The following is a 17,617-nucleotide window of genomic DNA, read 5'->3' as shown; positions in this document are numbered from 1 at the left end:
AGGCTTAAAGATACTTAATAGTGCTACTCTCTGGGCAAGCGTATTGTACTGAAACATGCATACATTTGGGAGGAACTTGACAAAAAAAGAGGCATCTAAGGCTCTGGCGAGATGTGTTTATTATCCGGGTGACGAGTGGTTGCTGCACACAACGGGCAGCCTTGCTGGGGAATTAGAAGGAGTTACACCAACCTAAAGTAGCAAAGCATTTTGGGGGGGGGGGGGGGGCGATGGGGACTTGGGCCTCTATGAAAGAAAGAAAGGTATGTGTAAAGTGAATAGGGGTGCAAAGTCATAACAAGGGATGTCTGGTGTTGCAGTCCTTCAAAAACGATCAGTCTGGAAGACCTCAGGGTCATGAAATTTGCCTCTAAGAGGGGCAAATTTCTTATGTTTGTGTTTAAAACCAAAGGATTTTCTCCTTCAGGGTGGTGGTGACCATGACACTCATAAACACGTGTCTGCAACAGGGGCAGTTACAGCTTCCCTGATGGTTTTGGAGAACGTCTGGGCCGGTCCGGGGCCATGTGGGTCACCTGCAGCGCCGCGGCTGCCTGGACTAGGGGAAGGCCGGCGGGGAGGGGAGGGGAAGGCAAGGCCGGGGAGGGCAAGGCAAGGCAAGGCAGGCCGGGGAGGGGAGGGGCAAGCGCCGCCGCGGCAGAGCCCTCGGAACGCTGGGGAAGCCCAGCGGCTGGCAATGACCCGAGGCAAGTGTGAACGGCAGCGCTCGGAGTTAGGCGAGGCTAAGAGGAAGGCAGGGGGGACACAAAAGTTTTCTTGTAGTCTTAGAGCCCAGGCCGGGGGACAAATCCCTCTCAGCGGTTGTCAAGGAGATGGGCGGCCGGGTTCGCCGGACTGTCTGCCTTCGAAGCCCGCGGCTCGGGGGGAGCTATTTCCTCCCGGCTCCCTGCGAGGGGCAGGGGCTGAAGCCCCCCAGAGCCGCCCCCAGCCGCGGAGGGGCGCAGCTGGGGACGCCCGGGGCCGGAGCCCAGTAACGGCCCCGACGGCTCTTTACGGGCTTCCTACCTGTTGGGAGACATGAGGGAGAGCTGGCGGGGGCGCGGGCATCCCGCCGGTAAGGACCACACGCCTGACCAACAGACACCTCTCGGGGCGGGGCAGACTTCACCCGCCTCGCCGAGCAGCACGCCCGCCCCCGGCGGCGGGGCTCGGACAGTCCCGGGGGCACTGGGGGCGGCCCGCCCCGCCCCGCCCCGCCCCGCCCCGGCCGCCGGCACCGCCCCCGCCGCGGGAGCCCCGGCGAATCAGCGGGGCGCTGTCAGGGCGTCAGCGCCGGCGGCTCCGCGCGGCCGGCCCCGAGCGCGTCCCTTATCGCAGACAGGCACCGGGGGCCGGGGATCGCATCATTATCATGGGCACTGTTTGCTTTTCGCGGCGCTGCTGTTTTCTTTTCGCTCTCGCCTGGGCCGGCAGGTTGGCGGGAGGCAGCGGGGGCGCAGGTAAGAGGGGGCTCCGCCGCCGTGCCGCCTTCCCCAGGCTCGGGCGGTGCGGAGCCATGGCCCCGGGGGGACCGTGTTCGTCCGCTCTCCTCTCCCTGGCGTAAGGTGTTGAGGGGGAGGTCACTTCGTGCTGCTTATGGTGCCGGGGGTGTTGGAAGTTGTGGTGGGGAGGCGTTTTCTCGCGTGTTTGACACTGCCGGAGCCCAGGGACGTCTGGAGGGAGAGACGGGGAAGAAAAAGTTACTTTCCTTAAGTGCCTACGAGATAAATCTGTGCTGAACCCTAGAGACTCCACAGGGAAAGCGTTGCCTGTTGTATCTTCACAGGTTTTCCCTGTCTGCGCATTAACCCAAAGACCCGGTGTTTCTTAACAGCCGCGCTCCTATCTGTTTAATAGCAGTAATGATATTAAGTCTTTGCTCCGCTGTTTAAAAACAAACAAACAAACAACCCCCACCGCAAACCCCATCTGCCTAGGAATGTTGTAAGCCCAAACTAATTTCTTAAAGATGCGTATGCAGTCTCTGAAGTTGTGCTAGAAGAAACCCTTTAAGGTGAAGGGGGGGAGGGGGTCGGAAAAATCCCTTTTCCTCAGATAGCAGAGTTTAAGTGCAACAAAATGAACGAAGTCGGTGTAGAAGTTCTTAAAGTCCAAGAAACGCAACGTGAGATGCGGAGCGGGGGCTCATATTTGGTTTTGCCCTTTCATTTGACTCATTGGCATTCACGCCTGACTCCCAGGCATCCTCTGGTTGCTGTGAAATGTCCCCCTTGGCTCAATGCAGTTTAAATTTTTGACGGCATTATAAAGAGTCCAGCTGTCACTTTTGCTGATCTTGATGGGAGATGGGTGCCGATTTCATGAGTCAAAAGTATGAACCAAAGCATTTAAAAAAAAAAAAAAACAACCAAAAAAAACAAACAACAAAAAAATCCCACTACCTTCTTTTCTTTTTGTGCTTGACTGGAGCTGTGTCTGATCTGGACAACACTCTGGGACCCCCTAAGCTAATTCACGTAAATCATAGCTAGATCTGAAACCGGGTCAGCGGTTAAAATAAACGAATGGACAAGAAAGAAGGAAACAGATTACAGCAGCCCTGCGTTTCTCCTGAAAATACAACGCTCTGCGTTCTGTTCCCCTTTCTTTAGAAAAATAGTAACAATACAGAGTCCAGGCAATTCTCTTGCTGGGATCCTTGAGGTGCCCCGCGGGGCCGTCATAGCCTGCACCTCTCAGAGAAGTTCTCTGCTCTCTGCCATGGCACAATGTCTGATTATCCTCCCCTCTTTAAATAGCCCCCTCCTGTCCCCGGTGACTTTGAAGGATCCGTGTGTTATCACTGGAGATGGCTGAATGAGCACTTCTGAAACAATTAGCGTTAGGATTTCAGGCTAACAATAAAGCTGTTTTCACTTTAGTGCACCTTTTTTGAGGATCTGTTAATCTAATTGGCATGAAACCAATTGCACATGCCTCTTGCTGGATGTCCCCCCCCCCTCCCTCCGCACCACCCCTCCCTCCTCGATACTTCCTAAAAATAAGGGGGAGGCTGCGCTCTGTGCAGCCTTGCTGCTGTTACCGGGCTGCTAACCCGCCCCTCCCGGGCAGGGCGCTCCCCTGACAGCCTTTCTCCTGTAGGGAGCCCCACATGTGGCTCTGGCATGAAGTGGTGAGAACACCCGTGCGAGGTGCGTTGCGGACACGCCGGCCGCGGCTGACAGCGGCGGGCAGCCCGGCCCGGCTCCCCGCGGCGGCAGCGCCCCCCCCCCCCCCGCGGCGGCCCCGCCGCAGCCCCTCGCGCAGGGGGACGGGGCGGCCGGGGACCGGCTGCGGGGAGCGCGGGGGGCAGGGCAGGGCAGGCAGGGCTTTACATGTTCCCATGTTAACAGCACACCCCATCCCTGAATAGGTCGGAGGTTGGTTTTTTTTTTTTTCTTTCTATGTTCACTTCATTAACATTCCCACGACTACCAAATCTCGACTCTCTCTCATCCCCCTCCCTCCCCCATCCTCTTTAAATCCGGGGGAGAAAACGAATGCCCGTCACTGAAATGTTTGTAAAGGCTTCCTACCCTGAAAACAAGAAAAGCGGTCTCGGTCCCCCCTTGCAGAGCCCAGCTCACCAGCAAGGCACCCGCCCGAGCAGGGGCCAGGGAGACTGCTGGAACTTTTTCCTTCTAAATGAGTTTTAGGCCATGTAGATGATGATATTGCAGGTTGCTTTTCTCCACTCTAACTTACCGAGTTTCATACGGTCTTCCATTTATTTATTTTCTTGCTTCTTAATAAAAAGGATTAACGTGGGTTTACTGTTCAAATATTTCTTTTTCTCATTCCCCCGCCAGCATAGTTTACTTAAACTAGGGTCTATCTTTCTAAATTAAGAAGATCTCTTTGCTAGAACATGCAAATGAGCTTTTTCCCTCCTCTTACAGGTCATTTAAACGCTCTCTTGTTTTACTAAGATGTGGGTCTCCAGTACCAGACCTATACAGCAGACGCTGATTTCTAGTATGTCTAATGATTTCCTAATGCAGAAACGTGGCACCGAGCCCCTCTAGCTTGGTGGAGCAGTGCTTACAAATGACTTAAGGAGAGGAACACGTCGGTTTGTTCGGTTACTTAACCTTAGATGTTCTCATTTCCAGGATGACGCTCGGAAGGCAGGAAAGCAAGCAGCTTCTTCAAGGGGAGTATCTATCCTTGACGGTTTTCTGTATCTCAGGTCTCCCTTCTTATCTGTCCCCTTGGGGTTCGTTCTGTGCTTCCAGATGTTGACGAGTGCGCAGAAGCTACGGATGACTGTCACATCGATGCAATTTGCCAAAACACACCAAAATCCTACAAATGCATCTGCAAGCCAGGCTATAAAGGCGAAGGGAAACAGTGTGAAGGTAAGGACAGCTTGGCTCCTCTCCTATCTCTCCTCCCCTCCCGTCTCTTATTTGTTTGCTCTTTAAAAGCTTTTGTAAATAGCTGGATTCCTGAAACGATTAATGCAGATTTACAGCTGCTTAACTTCAAATCTCGGTGTTTATTGGCAAGCATCCCCCTGCTGCTTTTGCTAATTGTGCGCAATCACAAACAGCATGTCCACCAGCCTATGTTTAAAAAAAAAAAAAAAAGAAAAAAAAAAAGAAAAGAAAAAAAGAAGGAGAGGGGGGCGTTCCCCACCGAGGCGACCCCTGGGTTAGCACCAGCCTGTCCCGGCGCTGCTGGCCCCGCTGCGGCCGGGCTCGAGGCGCAGCGCCGAGCACGTGTGCCCGCCCCGCCGGCCCGGGCCGCCTGGCTCGCTCCCGGCAGCGCGGGCGGGGGGCGCTGCCGGGGCCGGTAGCGGGGCCGCCGTGCCTGCGGCTGGCCGTGTCTCCCGGCTGGTGGCGTGCGGGGAGGCCTCATGCCGGGGCCCGCAGCCGGGCCGGCCGGCGGGGCTGCGGGGAGCCGGGGCCGCCCGCCCCCGGTGCAGCCGCCCGCCCTGCCCTCGTGGTGGCGCGGTGTGGGCCTGTGCTGGTCGCTCTTCTCGCGTCCCTCTGAGGCAGAGGAAAACTTGCACCTTCCGCTCGGCTAACCTGTGGTTTACCGTCACTCTTCTCACCCATGTGCCCCCCGGGTCAGTTACAGTAGGTGTTTTCCTGTATCCGCTCGAACGGGACACTGGAGCTTGCTTCTCTTTGACATTATGTGTGTCGTGATCACGTATGCGTAGTCTGTAGAACACTATTTTAAAAGCAACTGTTTCAGATTATTGTACTTACCCCACACTTTCAAAAGTTGTTTGACTTCCCTATGTCCTTACATCAGTCCTTGCAACTGAGAAAGACCTAGCGTGTTTTATTAGGCACTGTGTACACTCGTATTTCAGATTTTATGAACTCCATCTCATCTATTGAACCTCAGCAGAGAGATTGTTCTCTGGTGAAAAGAACAAATATTGTAATCACAGCAGAATGCCTTACAAATAAAAGGTGCAAGGTTGTTATTTTATTTCCATTTGTTGATGCTTAGCAGCTATAAAAATTCTCCTTCCAAGTCTCTCTTTCTATGGCAGACTGAAACTTTTAAAAAAGTATATGGCCAGTCCATTAAAAAGATTAAAGACCTAGAAAAGACTTTGCTGAAGTCTACAAAAATTTGAAACCACATATTATTCTCCATGGACTTCCAAAGTGTTTGTTCAAGTGCCCTCATAAAGCATTTTTGTGGTTGTCCTATTTTTCTGTCTTGGGTTTAAATTGACAGAGACAGATTCTTACTGTCCATCTCTTGGTGCTGTAGCATCTCTGAGCTGCTGTTCATTTGGAAGCTGGATTTTCTTTCTTGCAAACAGAATAATCATTCAGCACCACTTCTTCCTCTATTCATCTCTTCCAGAGAAAGAGCTCTGAATGTACTGAAGGCCACAGCTGTGGAGGTTACAGCATTCTCAGAATTGGTACTTCTTGTTGTATTGGGTTTCCACATCAAAAGTTTCCTTAAGCATTAACTATTCATATTTTAGCTGTTGAGCTCTGTTTCATGGTAGACCTGGCTGATACTCATGCTTATTTAATACACATATTTCTCTTTGTCTGACTTACTTTGGTTCAGTAAAAAAGCTCAGTAAGTAGTAAAAAATCAGATGTCTGTGTGGAACGATATACAGAATCCCATGGAATTTTTGTGGGTGATGTCAAACTCATATCTAACAGAATTTAGCGTCTGACAAGCTTGATAAGTAAACTAAGCTGGGGCAGACTGCAACACATCCTGCATGAATGTTAATTGTTCAGTATTAGTCCGGTAAATGAACGTGTCTAAACAAGGTGTTACTATGCATGGTACAGAAATTTTTACAATGTTATAGTGATAGTTCTAAAGATTTTGCATCAGCTTTATATCTTAAGTCTGTAATTAATATCAAACTTTGGGATAAGCAGAAAACTTGAAATATTTTTATGCTTCCTTTCTGGAGCTTATTTTAGATTACTTGTGTGGTACCTCTTGATCTCAAAGTACTTTGAAACTTTGTTACTGAAGTAATGTACCTTCAGTGGCAGGCAGATACCATTATATCCTTTACAAAGAGTGAGTAAACTCAAAACTATTAGAGGTGAAGGAAGGGTCATAGAAGTCAGTGGCAGACCCAAGATCTGCCTCAGGTCTGCTGTTCACATAGGGTGGGTTTATTTTGCATCTTGAGGTCAAGTATTCAAAATGTAAAGAAATAAACAGACTAGCAGTATTGATTGGTAATTAATATTCTGTCACAAGACAACACCAGTAATCAGCCATTAAAAATTATCTTTTGAGAGTGACTGCGCTTGTAATAACAAAGATGAAATACACCGAATATTTTTTGTTTTGCCAAAACTAAAGCTGGGTCATTAGATGAGTCTGGGTCTTTATAACTGAGCTTTTCTAAATATGCTTTTTGATCACTGAAACTAGTTACCTGTTAGGAAAGGATGTCTTTTGTACAGATAATGTGCCTCTAAGTTTGTAGCAATCTACCTGTATTGCTTCATGTCTAAAGAATATTCATCATAGCATAACTAACTCCCTTATAGTGCAGGCTCTCATATACAGCTGGATTTTTCTAAATAGGAAGAACTGCAATTTATATAGCGCAGTGAGCTTAAAGAAATGACACTATATGATCAAACTTATTCTAATAAATTTTAGTGATCTGCCAGTTTATATTGAGCCATTACAATTAATTTACAGATGTGTGCATGTCAATTTACTTTAAACATCAGTCTTAAATATTGCTTTCATTTACTTAAAATGCATGTTTAGAGAAAGGGATAGAGTATGGGAATTAATACAATTTGGATAATTCTTCAGTTTTATAGAGCAATGGAGCATATATTTGTACAGATATGTCCAGTATGTGAATAGGTATTTGTGTACTCTTGTTTATTGATTTATAGTTTTTTATTCTAAGAAAATGAGTAGTTTTAAAAATGGGATCTTTAGGCTAGTGCAGTGAATGTGGAGCCCAGCCACTCGTGCAGGATTTTGTACATATTTTATTGCTCTGACCTAAAGGGTGGAGAGAAGTACATAAGACACAAACATTCCTTTAAGTACATGTGAGAAGCTCTTGCAGCAGTTATACTGAAATGAAACATTTTCTTGACAGTCAATTGAATTTCTTTAGCAGGGAATTAGTTTCTGAACTTTGCTTTTCTTCCAAAATGTCTTTTGGACTGGGTTTCTCCAGAGTTTCTGAGGACTGGGGATGACTTCACAGTTTGCAGGTCTACCCTACCTTTTTTCTTTCTTTTTTTTCTGGGTAGTCGTCTTGTCTGAACTAGCTGACATGTTTCTTCCCATAAAGCACAACTGTTTCTCCAGAGATAGGAACTGCTCATTCTTCCCTGTGCCCTGTCTCCTGTTTCCCTCTGTAGATTTCAGTTGATGATATTTCCACATCTCACAAAATATATCAGTATCCTTTGGCCATAAATTCTCTAGCTGGTGTTTTTGTAGGACACAATAATGTGTCCAACCCAGGTAATCTTTAAAAAAATACTTGCTTGCAGTCGTCCATTTCTATTGAATATACAAAATCTATTCATTGATAACTGACTCAGTTGCCCTGGCAGACCTTCTATTACCTAGGAAATCTTCCCTGGTGTGATTTTAGTCAGTATCTCAAATGCAGTAGCCTGCATTCAGCTGCAAGCATTCTCTTTCATGCTCCCTAGGTCTTTGTCCTTACCTTCTCTACATTGACTTTTGGTCTCCCCACAGGTTGGTATCTCAATAAAATTGTTAGGGGAAAAATTGTGTCAAAGCAATGGACATTCCAGAGGGTTCAAAGGGATTCCAAGTCCTGAGGTTCCCTGGGCCTTGACAGGGCCTCCTTTGTCCCCAGTGCCAGTGTTGCATGTTTGCTGTTGTAGGGTACTCTGTCACTGAACAGTTTATGAAGGGGTTTAGCTCTTTAACCTAGGTAATTTTTTTTCCTGTCCTACTTCTCAGGCTGTTCCAAACTCTTATGCCATTAATGGCTAAAATACTCTGCATAGTTTCTGGTTGATATTTTTCTGTGCCCTTTTTATATCCAGTTAGCACGTTAACTATATTCTCTATTTTATACATGTTTTTCCTTCAGCCTATTGTTTATTCCCAGTGCGACTGTGACTTCAGTGAGTTGCTCTAACTGTAGTTTCTTTTTCTTTTGGATCATACCTTACATGTAGGACTCTTTCTCAGCAGTATGTAGAGGATGTGATTAGGTGCATGGGATTTTCCCTTAAGACATGTTCACTGGGACCTGTTGCTTCTGGGTTGCAAAAGTCTGCTCTGAGCTTTCCCATATTGAATAAGACGTCTCTCTTGGTGTGCTTTTTTTTCTGTTTTTCATAGTTTTTGTGTAACTATTCTTCAGTTCTTTTAACAATTGGTCTCATCAGTTGTCATGTTTCTTGAACTCTTTGTACAGAAGAGAGATGCTCACTTTTTTTTTTTCATTCCTCCTGTGAAGCTTCATAATGTTGTTGATGGACTTCTCGCTGAAGGCAACATACGTGCACCACGGCAAAGCATCTTGGCAGAGTCTGCCTCGAGAGGGGGATTTTCAGGTTTCTGCTCGTGTTGGAAATTTGTGCTGTATCAGCAGCAGTTCTGCTTGACAGACCATTGAGTAGGCCTTAGCAGTTCTGGTGATGTAGTTTGTTATATGTTAATGTACTTGCAGTCCTTTTCCTAATGTAAATAATAATTCCAGATAAACAGGCAGGTGATCATGGTAATCTGCAAAGGGGGCTGTTATTCTTGATTACTCCAGTGATAGCACCTCACTGGGTTTAAGCATGACACAATCTCAAACAAGATAAACCATTCCTGCCCCAATCACAGATGTATTCAGCCCCATAGCAGTTTATATTCTGCATATGTCCATTTGGAAACAGACTGATTGTCCTTTCTGAACCTAAGGGCTACTTAGCTGAAGGAAGCTTCTGGAAAATGTACAGCCAAACAATCCAGCAAGGCATTTCCTAATCTGTGTACAGTGACTGGAAGTAATATGCACCTGGTCAAATACTTGCATTGATATACCTAGATTTTGTTGCTTCCACTGATGTTCTGGCTTTGTCTCTGACACAATCTGTTGCTGCAGACAGAAAAGCACAGAGTACTGCGCAGATCATCTCTAAAATGTTAACTAAAAGCCATTTTCTGAACCAGGAATTCTAATTTTGTGGAAACAACAGGATAGTGAATTTCTTACCTTGGCAAGGATTTGAGACTCTTGGGTCTATCACATGCAATTCTGTCTTCACGCTGCAAGTGCAATAATGTCCCTAAACCAAAATTTAACCTACTCATGGTGTTTGCAGTAATACACTAAAGTTTAAAATGATAGCTCATTGCATTTACAGTTAATCAGAAGCGGTATAGATAAACAACTTATTATCATCTTCAGTAATTTTGTGGGTGTGAGATAGATAAACCACTCATTATCATCTTCAGTAATTTTCTGGGTGTGAGGCCAAGTTTCTTCCTATACCTGTTTGTTAAATCTATTTTTAAAGGATTTTAAAGAAGTCTTAGCAATTGGAAAAACATACAGAAAATTTATCTCCTCATCACTCTCATTTGAATAATGATGATTGTTTCTCCAGACTTGGCTTAATATTCTTCTTACAATTTTAATCTTGTTCGCCTGTTTTATCTTTCATTTTCTTAAGAAGCTGGTCTTACTCATTGGATTTAAATTTCACTGTAGTCTTTCAAATATCTGCTGTGTTCTTCTCATGCTTTTCAAAATTGAATCCAAATATCTGAGTCAATCAACCTGGAAACAGCACAGGACATTTCAGAGTTCTTGTTCCCCAGCTCCTGGTCCAGTATCTCACACCGAAGCCTCATGTCTGCAGGGTAAGTAAGTACAGGACTTCTGGATGTCTCTTAAATGGAACAATGATTTTTTTTGAGCGCCATGGTGTCCCATCAATCTACTTTCAGCAATTCTTTCTTAATTGGACCACCTTTATCAATGATGTTGTGTGAGAGTAAATGAACACTGTTGGGTGTCCTTTGGTTTCTGAAACTTGGGCATCTTGATGCTTGCACAACTCTAGTGGGCTAAGGCTTCTGCTATCTGTCTTTCTCTGCTGAGTAACAGTGATGCTGCTGAACGAGGCAGCTTAAGTGACTTCTTCCTGATGGATGATTCTTCTAATTGCGATAGAAGGTGAATTCATTCCCTGAAGGAAGGATCATCCTCTCTGATCTTGCAAATATTGAATCATTTCAGGCTGAATATTATCACTACATCTATAGTGTTACTGTTATTGCTTGCAAGAAGGTGCTCTGGGAAGTTCGTTTGGTCAGATCTGCTAGTAATATCCCACTACATATCTGTTGGAGGAGCAAAGAATTTTCTGAGTAGCTCTGTATTGGTGTGATGAGTTTCCCCCTCCCCTACCCCCTGCCGAAAAAACCATAAATATCTACACCTTTTGTCTATCTGTTCTGTTTGCCATCCAGGAAGATGGAATGTGAACGTTTTTCCTAAATATTGTTTCATCCTTTGTTCATATGCTTATTCTAATTTTGTTATCTTCTGTATAACCATTCTGTGACTCGATCTCAGTTTAGTGCTTGAGGCTTTGACACTGATCTAATGACTTTTGAACTGGTCGTCCAGTAATCTTGAGGTCTGTAGTGAGTATTAGGTACTGAAACTGCTGTCCTTTCTAGTTTTACAGTTACAATATCTTAACAGATGGCATTAATGTCATGTGTTGAACTTATGTCACCCTCACATAATGGCTGTCTCCCGGATGAGATCTGTTGCCACAAGTCTGTGATGCTGGATTTCTCCTGTTGGCTTGCAGCAGCCTGTCTGAGCAGAGAAGAAGAGATGCTCTGCCACCTCCCAGTTTTGTGGTAATTTTTATTTTGGGGTTAAATCTTCCTTCCCAGTTTTATTCACAGGGATTATAGCTTTACTCTGGGTGAGCCATTGTTCTGATTTCACTGAAGGCAGCTTCCAGAATGAAGCAATGAAGCAGTACATGTTGTCAAAAAATGGGTGTGGGGGTGTGTATGGATGTAAACTAGCCTTTTTTATTTCAGCTAGTAACTACTTCTTTTTATTTCTCTCTCTCTGTAAATCCTACTCATTTGATTGAGTAACTTGATACATCTTTTTTTTGGTTTAGACTGATAAAAGTGTTTCCCAGAATCCAGTTCTGAAGTCTTCTATATCTGTGCTTTTTCTTCTTCCCCTAAACCACCACACCCCCCTCCCCCTTTCCCCACAAGTTGTCTGGTACCATTTAATAGTCAATTCCCAGCTTGCCAGTTTTCTGAATTACTTCAGGGAATGGAGTTTCTTAGAGGATGAAGAAGAAGTAGCAAGCAAGAAAATACTCTTGAGAACATTTTGTAATAAAACAGAATTTTATTACAGTCTAAGTAAGAGCTTATGATAACTTTTTTCTTTTCTCCTTCATGCTTCTGTTCGTTGAAGAGGACTTTTGTTTGGCCAGGTTTGAGCCTCAATTTTTCTTTTGTTATTTATTTAGATTGCTTTATTTTTCTGACTTTGTTCATGAGTTTATCCAATAAAACCAGAATATCCCTTAGCTGAGATGACGTGATCGGTTTAACTGCTAGTAGTGCCATCAGTCCCCATGTATCACACACTCTATTGTTTTCCTCTCTCCCTTTTCTTCCCTACCCTGTGCTACCTCTTAAGAGCTACTTTCTGGCAGCCCATAATACTGCTTCAGTGAACAGCTCCCCCGATGGTCCAGGTTGGAAGTCTTCCATTGTTACTTAGAACATTTGCTCCAACTTCTTTTCTTCTTTTTTTTTTTTTTTTTTTTTTTTCCCCTCCAGAAATGCTTCTTGGATACAAATACCACTGTATTTTGCATAAACAAATACCATGCTGATAGAAGTATGGCCTCATTCTTCAGCAGCATTACATTTAAATCTAAGTTTGGAAAAAATATGCTTTTTTCCAAGGACACTTCTCTAAATAGTTGATAAGCTCCCTGTCTGCTGGATGGTCTATAGGCACTCTGGGAACTTATAAATGTATGTAAAATTTCATCAGTCCAACAGTTGCTAAGCTGCAGAACCCAGTGTAGTCTCCTGTGGTGATGTAAACTTGGTATTTAGAAGGAACTTCTCCTTTCCCCCAAATATACTGTGGAAATTATCTGCCAGGAAAATGATAATAAAATGAAGGAGCATAAATGGAATGTACTAAGCTCAATATGTAAGAATCTGTCCTCCTTTTGTCTTTGTTCTTTATACATTTGCCAGACACTGTCTCGTTTTCCTTGTTTTCCCACCTGTCACCTTTACTTCTGGTGCAGTCCCCTTCCCTTGCGGTCTTCATTATGTTGTCTTGTATATTCTGTTACTCGGATGTCTCTTAACCTTGTAATTCCCCTGCTTCTCTTTCTTTTGTCCTCTTCTAGTGTATTTTCACCTGCTTCTTTTTTATTTTATTCAGTTTTCCTTCCATTGTCCTCTCAGTGGCTTACTGCAGTTACAGCAGTATTATTCTGAGAGCCAGTGTCCTACAGCAAGACCTCTGGGTCTGGACAGCTGGTAGCTGTAAGCTCTGAGGACCCCTTTTACCAGTCCTCTCACTTGAGTTCTGTCTTCAAGTCAAAACAGCTCCCACCAGCTGTCAGCATTTTCCCTTTTTCTCCACCTCTTTCCTGCCCCCCCCCACCAGCTCGGAGTTCATCTTTCATTCACCACATTACCTGCTGTTTGCACCCCTGCAGACTCACGGCTCTTTCCTTAAGGTGACTGGCTGGAAAGACATCTTTGCATGACTGTTGGCCATCATTTGTCAGCTCCCATTTAATTATGGAACTGTCTTCATGTGTGTCCATTGCACCGCTGAAATACCCACTCTTTATTCTGAGGCTGAATGTAAGCTGCTGCATGATGTGCTCAGGGAACCTCTGGCTGGATGATGGCAGGGGAGTTGGGGAATGTGACCTTCTGCTACTTCCTTAACCCTTGCCCAAATAAACTCTACTAATATGGGTTTGGAGCCAGGTAGCATCCACTGTGATGCTGTTAGGACACTGTGGAGGTAATGGGAATCACGGATGGTGGATACAGTCTCTGTACCCATGGTACTAGTCCTGCCCTCTTCTAGACCAGGATAGCTGGGAGCCTTAACTACAGGGCAGTTTTGACCAAGCCTCAGGTAGCCCTAGGATCGAGGATGTATGGCAGGAGATTGTAGGAAAACTGTATGTACAGTCTGGGCAAGAAAGGAGTAATACTCCCTCCCTCAATGCGCCGATTTAGGAAGTTCCTGTTCGCTTGATCATGCCTGCCCTGCTGCCCCCCCCTCCCCCCCTTTTTTTTTTTTTTTGCATAGGGGCAATTGATGTGGAGCTATGCTGTGAAGAATATCACTGAAATAATCCCCCAAAAGTGGAAGAAAACCCAGAGGATTACAGCATGGCCCTATAATCAGTTTGCACTGAAAAAGCAATGAACTGGGGTAGAGAGGCTGAAATACTATAGCAGGGAGAAGGTGTTGGTGGACAAGGTGAATAGATTTCCTAATCTGATTTAGTTTCTGGAGTCATTGTGTTGTGAAACTACAGCCTAAGGCTGGAAAAACACCAACTGCGAAGGACATTTTGGGAACTTCAGCTATCTGAATTCCAACAGATGCCTGCTGAGCTTGTGAATTTATTTGATTATGATTTTTTTTTTAATGATTTTTTAACTGGATATTTTTGGTTTGGTGAGTTTTCAGCTGTAATTTAGCCACCTGTTTCACTCCCAAGAGATCTACTAACAGGTAACGCCCTGCCTCCTTAGAGGAAACAAAATCCGAGAGCATGAAATCTGTTCAAGTAATTGGGGGAGGGGTTTTTTAAATATAGCAAAGCAGTGAATTTTCCATATAATTACTTTATAAAAAAGCCAACTTTCTGGGGTTTTTTCTTTGTTTGTTTTAGCATGTATATATTTGTTTTAAATTTCAGCTAAAAAAAAAGACCTGATTTAAAGCAGACACCTTGCATGAAAAATTCTAGCCCATACATGACAGTTTGGCAGTTATAAGAAAATGAAGATAGGGTCTAACAGACTGCCTTGAAATTTCAAGACTTTTCTATACATTTAAGACGTTCAGCAGAAGGAATACACTTACATTACAATTTGAAGAGTTGTTTTGTTCAAAGGCCTTCGTTCATCAGAGTACTTGAGCATGTGCTTAACCTTAAGAAGTTGTTACCCTTTAAAAGTAATTCTGTTTAAGTGCTTTATTAAATTGAAGATACTGTCTTATTTTACTTTACAGTGCTCCTTCTCTTGAGCTGTGGATCACAGTTTTTTTCTTCAGTGACCAAGCAATAGGAAAAAAAAATCTCGATCATGTAATAAGCTGATGTAAGACCTTCATCTTGCCAGGTGCTTTAGACCTGAACTTGGTGCTTAACGCATGAGCAGTTTGTTTGATGCTGTAAGCCCCATAGATAACATATCAAATTCAAGACCATGCTTTCACAACTGCTGCTGATGTTTCACAGTACAGCTGCCAAAGATAGAATCAGAAATATTAAATAAATGAAATGACCTTCAGATCATCCTGACTCCTATAATCAATTTGTTAAGCAGATGAACTGTTATCTCAGAAAATATAAAAGCCAATTGTAATTTACTCTCAGCTTGAGATTGCTAAACTCTGCATACCATTGTTCCCATGCCTTAGTCTGCATGAACTACTGTCAGTCCTTATGTTTCACAAGGCATCACGCTCACAGAACATCAAAATTTTAACTGGGGCGGGGAGAGTGATGTATAATACTGATATGGTGATTATTAATATTTTCGGGGATGGAGGAGGTGGCTGTTCCTGCAGACTGTGCTTCAGAGACCAAAGAATGGGAACCTTTGCAGGAGTAGTTATTTATTGAACATATCATTGCTGAAAATGGTACTACAGGATGTAACTGCTGTGCATTCTGGTTCTTGCTGTTACAGGGAAATTGCACTAAAGTGCCTTTGTTCTGATTTAATTTCTGGAAGCAGAGGCTATATTCACAACTTTCAGGCAAGCTGTCTCCCTGGTACAGTGAAAAAGTGGTTGAAGTAAGTGGGTATTTACTGTGCTGAATGGGGATCATAGGTAATGCATATCTAAATTGTTTGGCAGCACATATGTAGGAGGAATTTGGTATCTGACTTCATACCTGTATGATGTTAGTATCTATGGAGTAGAGTTGTGACTTTATTCTTTTTGCACATTCCTGTTTGCTACACTTTTTTGGAAAAGGACTCTGTAAAAACTGTGACTTGGAGACATGCCTGTATTTTTATTTAACTACACAGCACCAAAGTCTGATTTTATTTAGAAATTTCCATTTTTCTGATGCATTCCAGCCTGTCTAAAGATAAATATGATCAAAGTTCCTCTTCTCACGTCCTTACCCCCACGTGCCACTTTTCTCTGAAAGCAGCTCGTCTGTTGCTTGCACAATGATACAGCACATCTGATCCTTAATACTGGTGTCAGTATACCTGGAAAGGCAGGTGCTCCATAGTGCTTGCTCCTGCTTCTGACTGTAGCAGGATTTTCCCAAGGGCCCTCATAGAGGCTTTGTCTGCATGGGCATGCTGGGGAGAAAGGCAGTCTCGCTTGGCCTGTGTTGCAGACTGACCCAAAGCCATGAGATTGCTTCACTAGTGAAGCTGTGAACTATTTGGCTACAGGAGGGCAGACAAAAGCAGAGCCCTGTGTCTTTTGCTTGGCTTCAATTCCTCAGAAAGCGAATTTACCTCTATTCAGACTGGAGTGTGTAGACATATTCAGAGTGCAAGGAGTAAATGAAGGAAGGAAGGGTGCCAGAATTACTCTGACCTCTGACTGTTTTGACTTGTAAGAGGGAGCCAGGGAACGAGTGAGTATAATGCAGGAATAGACAAACTTGGCCTGTTTTCCTGAAATAAAAACCTGAAGACTAAAATGGTTTGGTTGGGTATAGTCAGCTTCATTTGGTATGGACTGTTTCACTATGTGAAAATGGAAGCAGCTTATCCTGTATACAGACAATTGTACATCTAAGGAGATTATGGCTGCAGAATAGAAGAACTTTTCTATTACAGTTCTCTCAAAAGCTTTAACAATGAAAGCAACCCCCTCAAATTGTTTATAGTATGGTTAACCATTCCAGTTGATTAGGAGGCAACTTTTTTTAGTGATACAGATAAAACCCAAGGTGTTGTCACTTAAATTTTGTGTTGACAGTCACTTCTAAACCTGTATAAAATGATTTCTCTTCTTTATGCGTCTGGCACTTTACATCCTTTCACTGTTTCTGTTTTGAAATCTTTTAAAAATTCTTTTTCTTGAGGGAAGTGTGAGAACTGCATTATAAAAAAAATCAGTTGACTGTATCATGTGGTCTTATGAAGCAAAATGCAAAAGCTTTAGCATTTATTCTAAATAGGGAATACACAAATCTATTCAGGATAGCAGCAGCAATTGCATCATTTTCTAGAATAGCTTATTGACATAATTTACTTCAAGTTAATACAAGTTTCCAGTGCACATTTCTGAGTTGTTTCACTGGACTTTGTTGCACAAAGTGACTGCATACACATACATGAATACCTGTGTGTGCCCACATTCCTTCAGAAAACCTTTATTATGGTATATCATAATATATTTAGGTATCCTGAGAAATTCCAACTTGTATATTTGCATGTTAGCTTGTATCTGAATAGAACAGAGTTACTAGAATATGTTCCTGTACTGCTTATGCTGAAAGGCTTTTAGTCATTACCATGAATATTTATGTTGTGATAAGGCACTGGTGGTAAATTTTAGATGTTTTTAAGGCAAGTATTTTTGGTGATCTGTATGGAAGGTAACAGGCAGTTGCTGTAGCCTACTTTGCAACGGGAAGAGCAGGATGACATGGTATAATTGCCTGAGTTAGCAAGAGGCTGGACTCAAGGGATGGAGGTCTGAAAGGGATGCTTTCTGGAAGGACTAGCATGTGTCTGTTAATGTTGCCATTCACTGCGGAAAGTCCCAGTGTTTGTATTTGTGAAGCCACCTGAATGATGCTGTTTGCACACAGCATATTCTCTAGGTCTCATGTTTAATGAAAAGGACAGCCTGGTGTCTTGATCACGTTATCTGATTTATATAGGCAAGATT

General features: G+C 43.8%; 1 protein-coding gene across 4 annotated transcripts in view; it reads left to right on the top strand.

The window, feature by feature from the left end:
- Positions 1–1,276: 1,276 nt before the first annotated feature.
- Positions 1,277–17,617, top strand: part of SCUBE1 (signal peptide, CUB domain and EGF like domain containing 1) — a 216,020-nt gene continuing 199,679 nt past the window's right edge. For 3 of the 4 annotated variants that reach the window (XM_055808524.1, XM_055808523.1, XM_055808522.1), the window contains exons 1-2: positions 1,277–1,460; positions 4,236–4,358. In XM_055808524.1, the coding sequence (XP_055664499.1) occupies positions 1,373–1,460; positions 4,236–4,358 (211 nt within the window). In that variant the 5' untranslated portion in view covers positions 1,277–1,372. The remainder of the gene's footprint in view (positions 1,461–4,235; positions 4,359–17,617) is intronic. The other variant, XM_055808521.1, reaches the window with a different exon arrangement.

The sequence above is a fragment of the Falco peregrinus genome, chromosome 6, assembly GCF_023634155.1.
Source record: "Falco peregrinus isolate bFalPer1 chromosome 6, bFalPer1.pri, whole genome shotgun sequence".
Lineage (NCBI taxonomy): Eukaryota > Metazoa > Chordata > Aves > Falconiformes > Falconidae > Falco > Falco peregrinus.
Note: the sequence above shows the minus strand (reverse complement) of the source record. Positions and strands in the feature narration are given on the sequence as shown.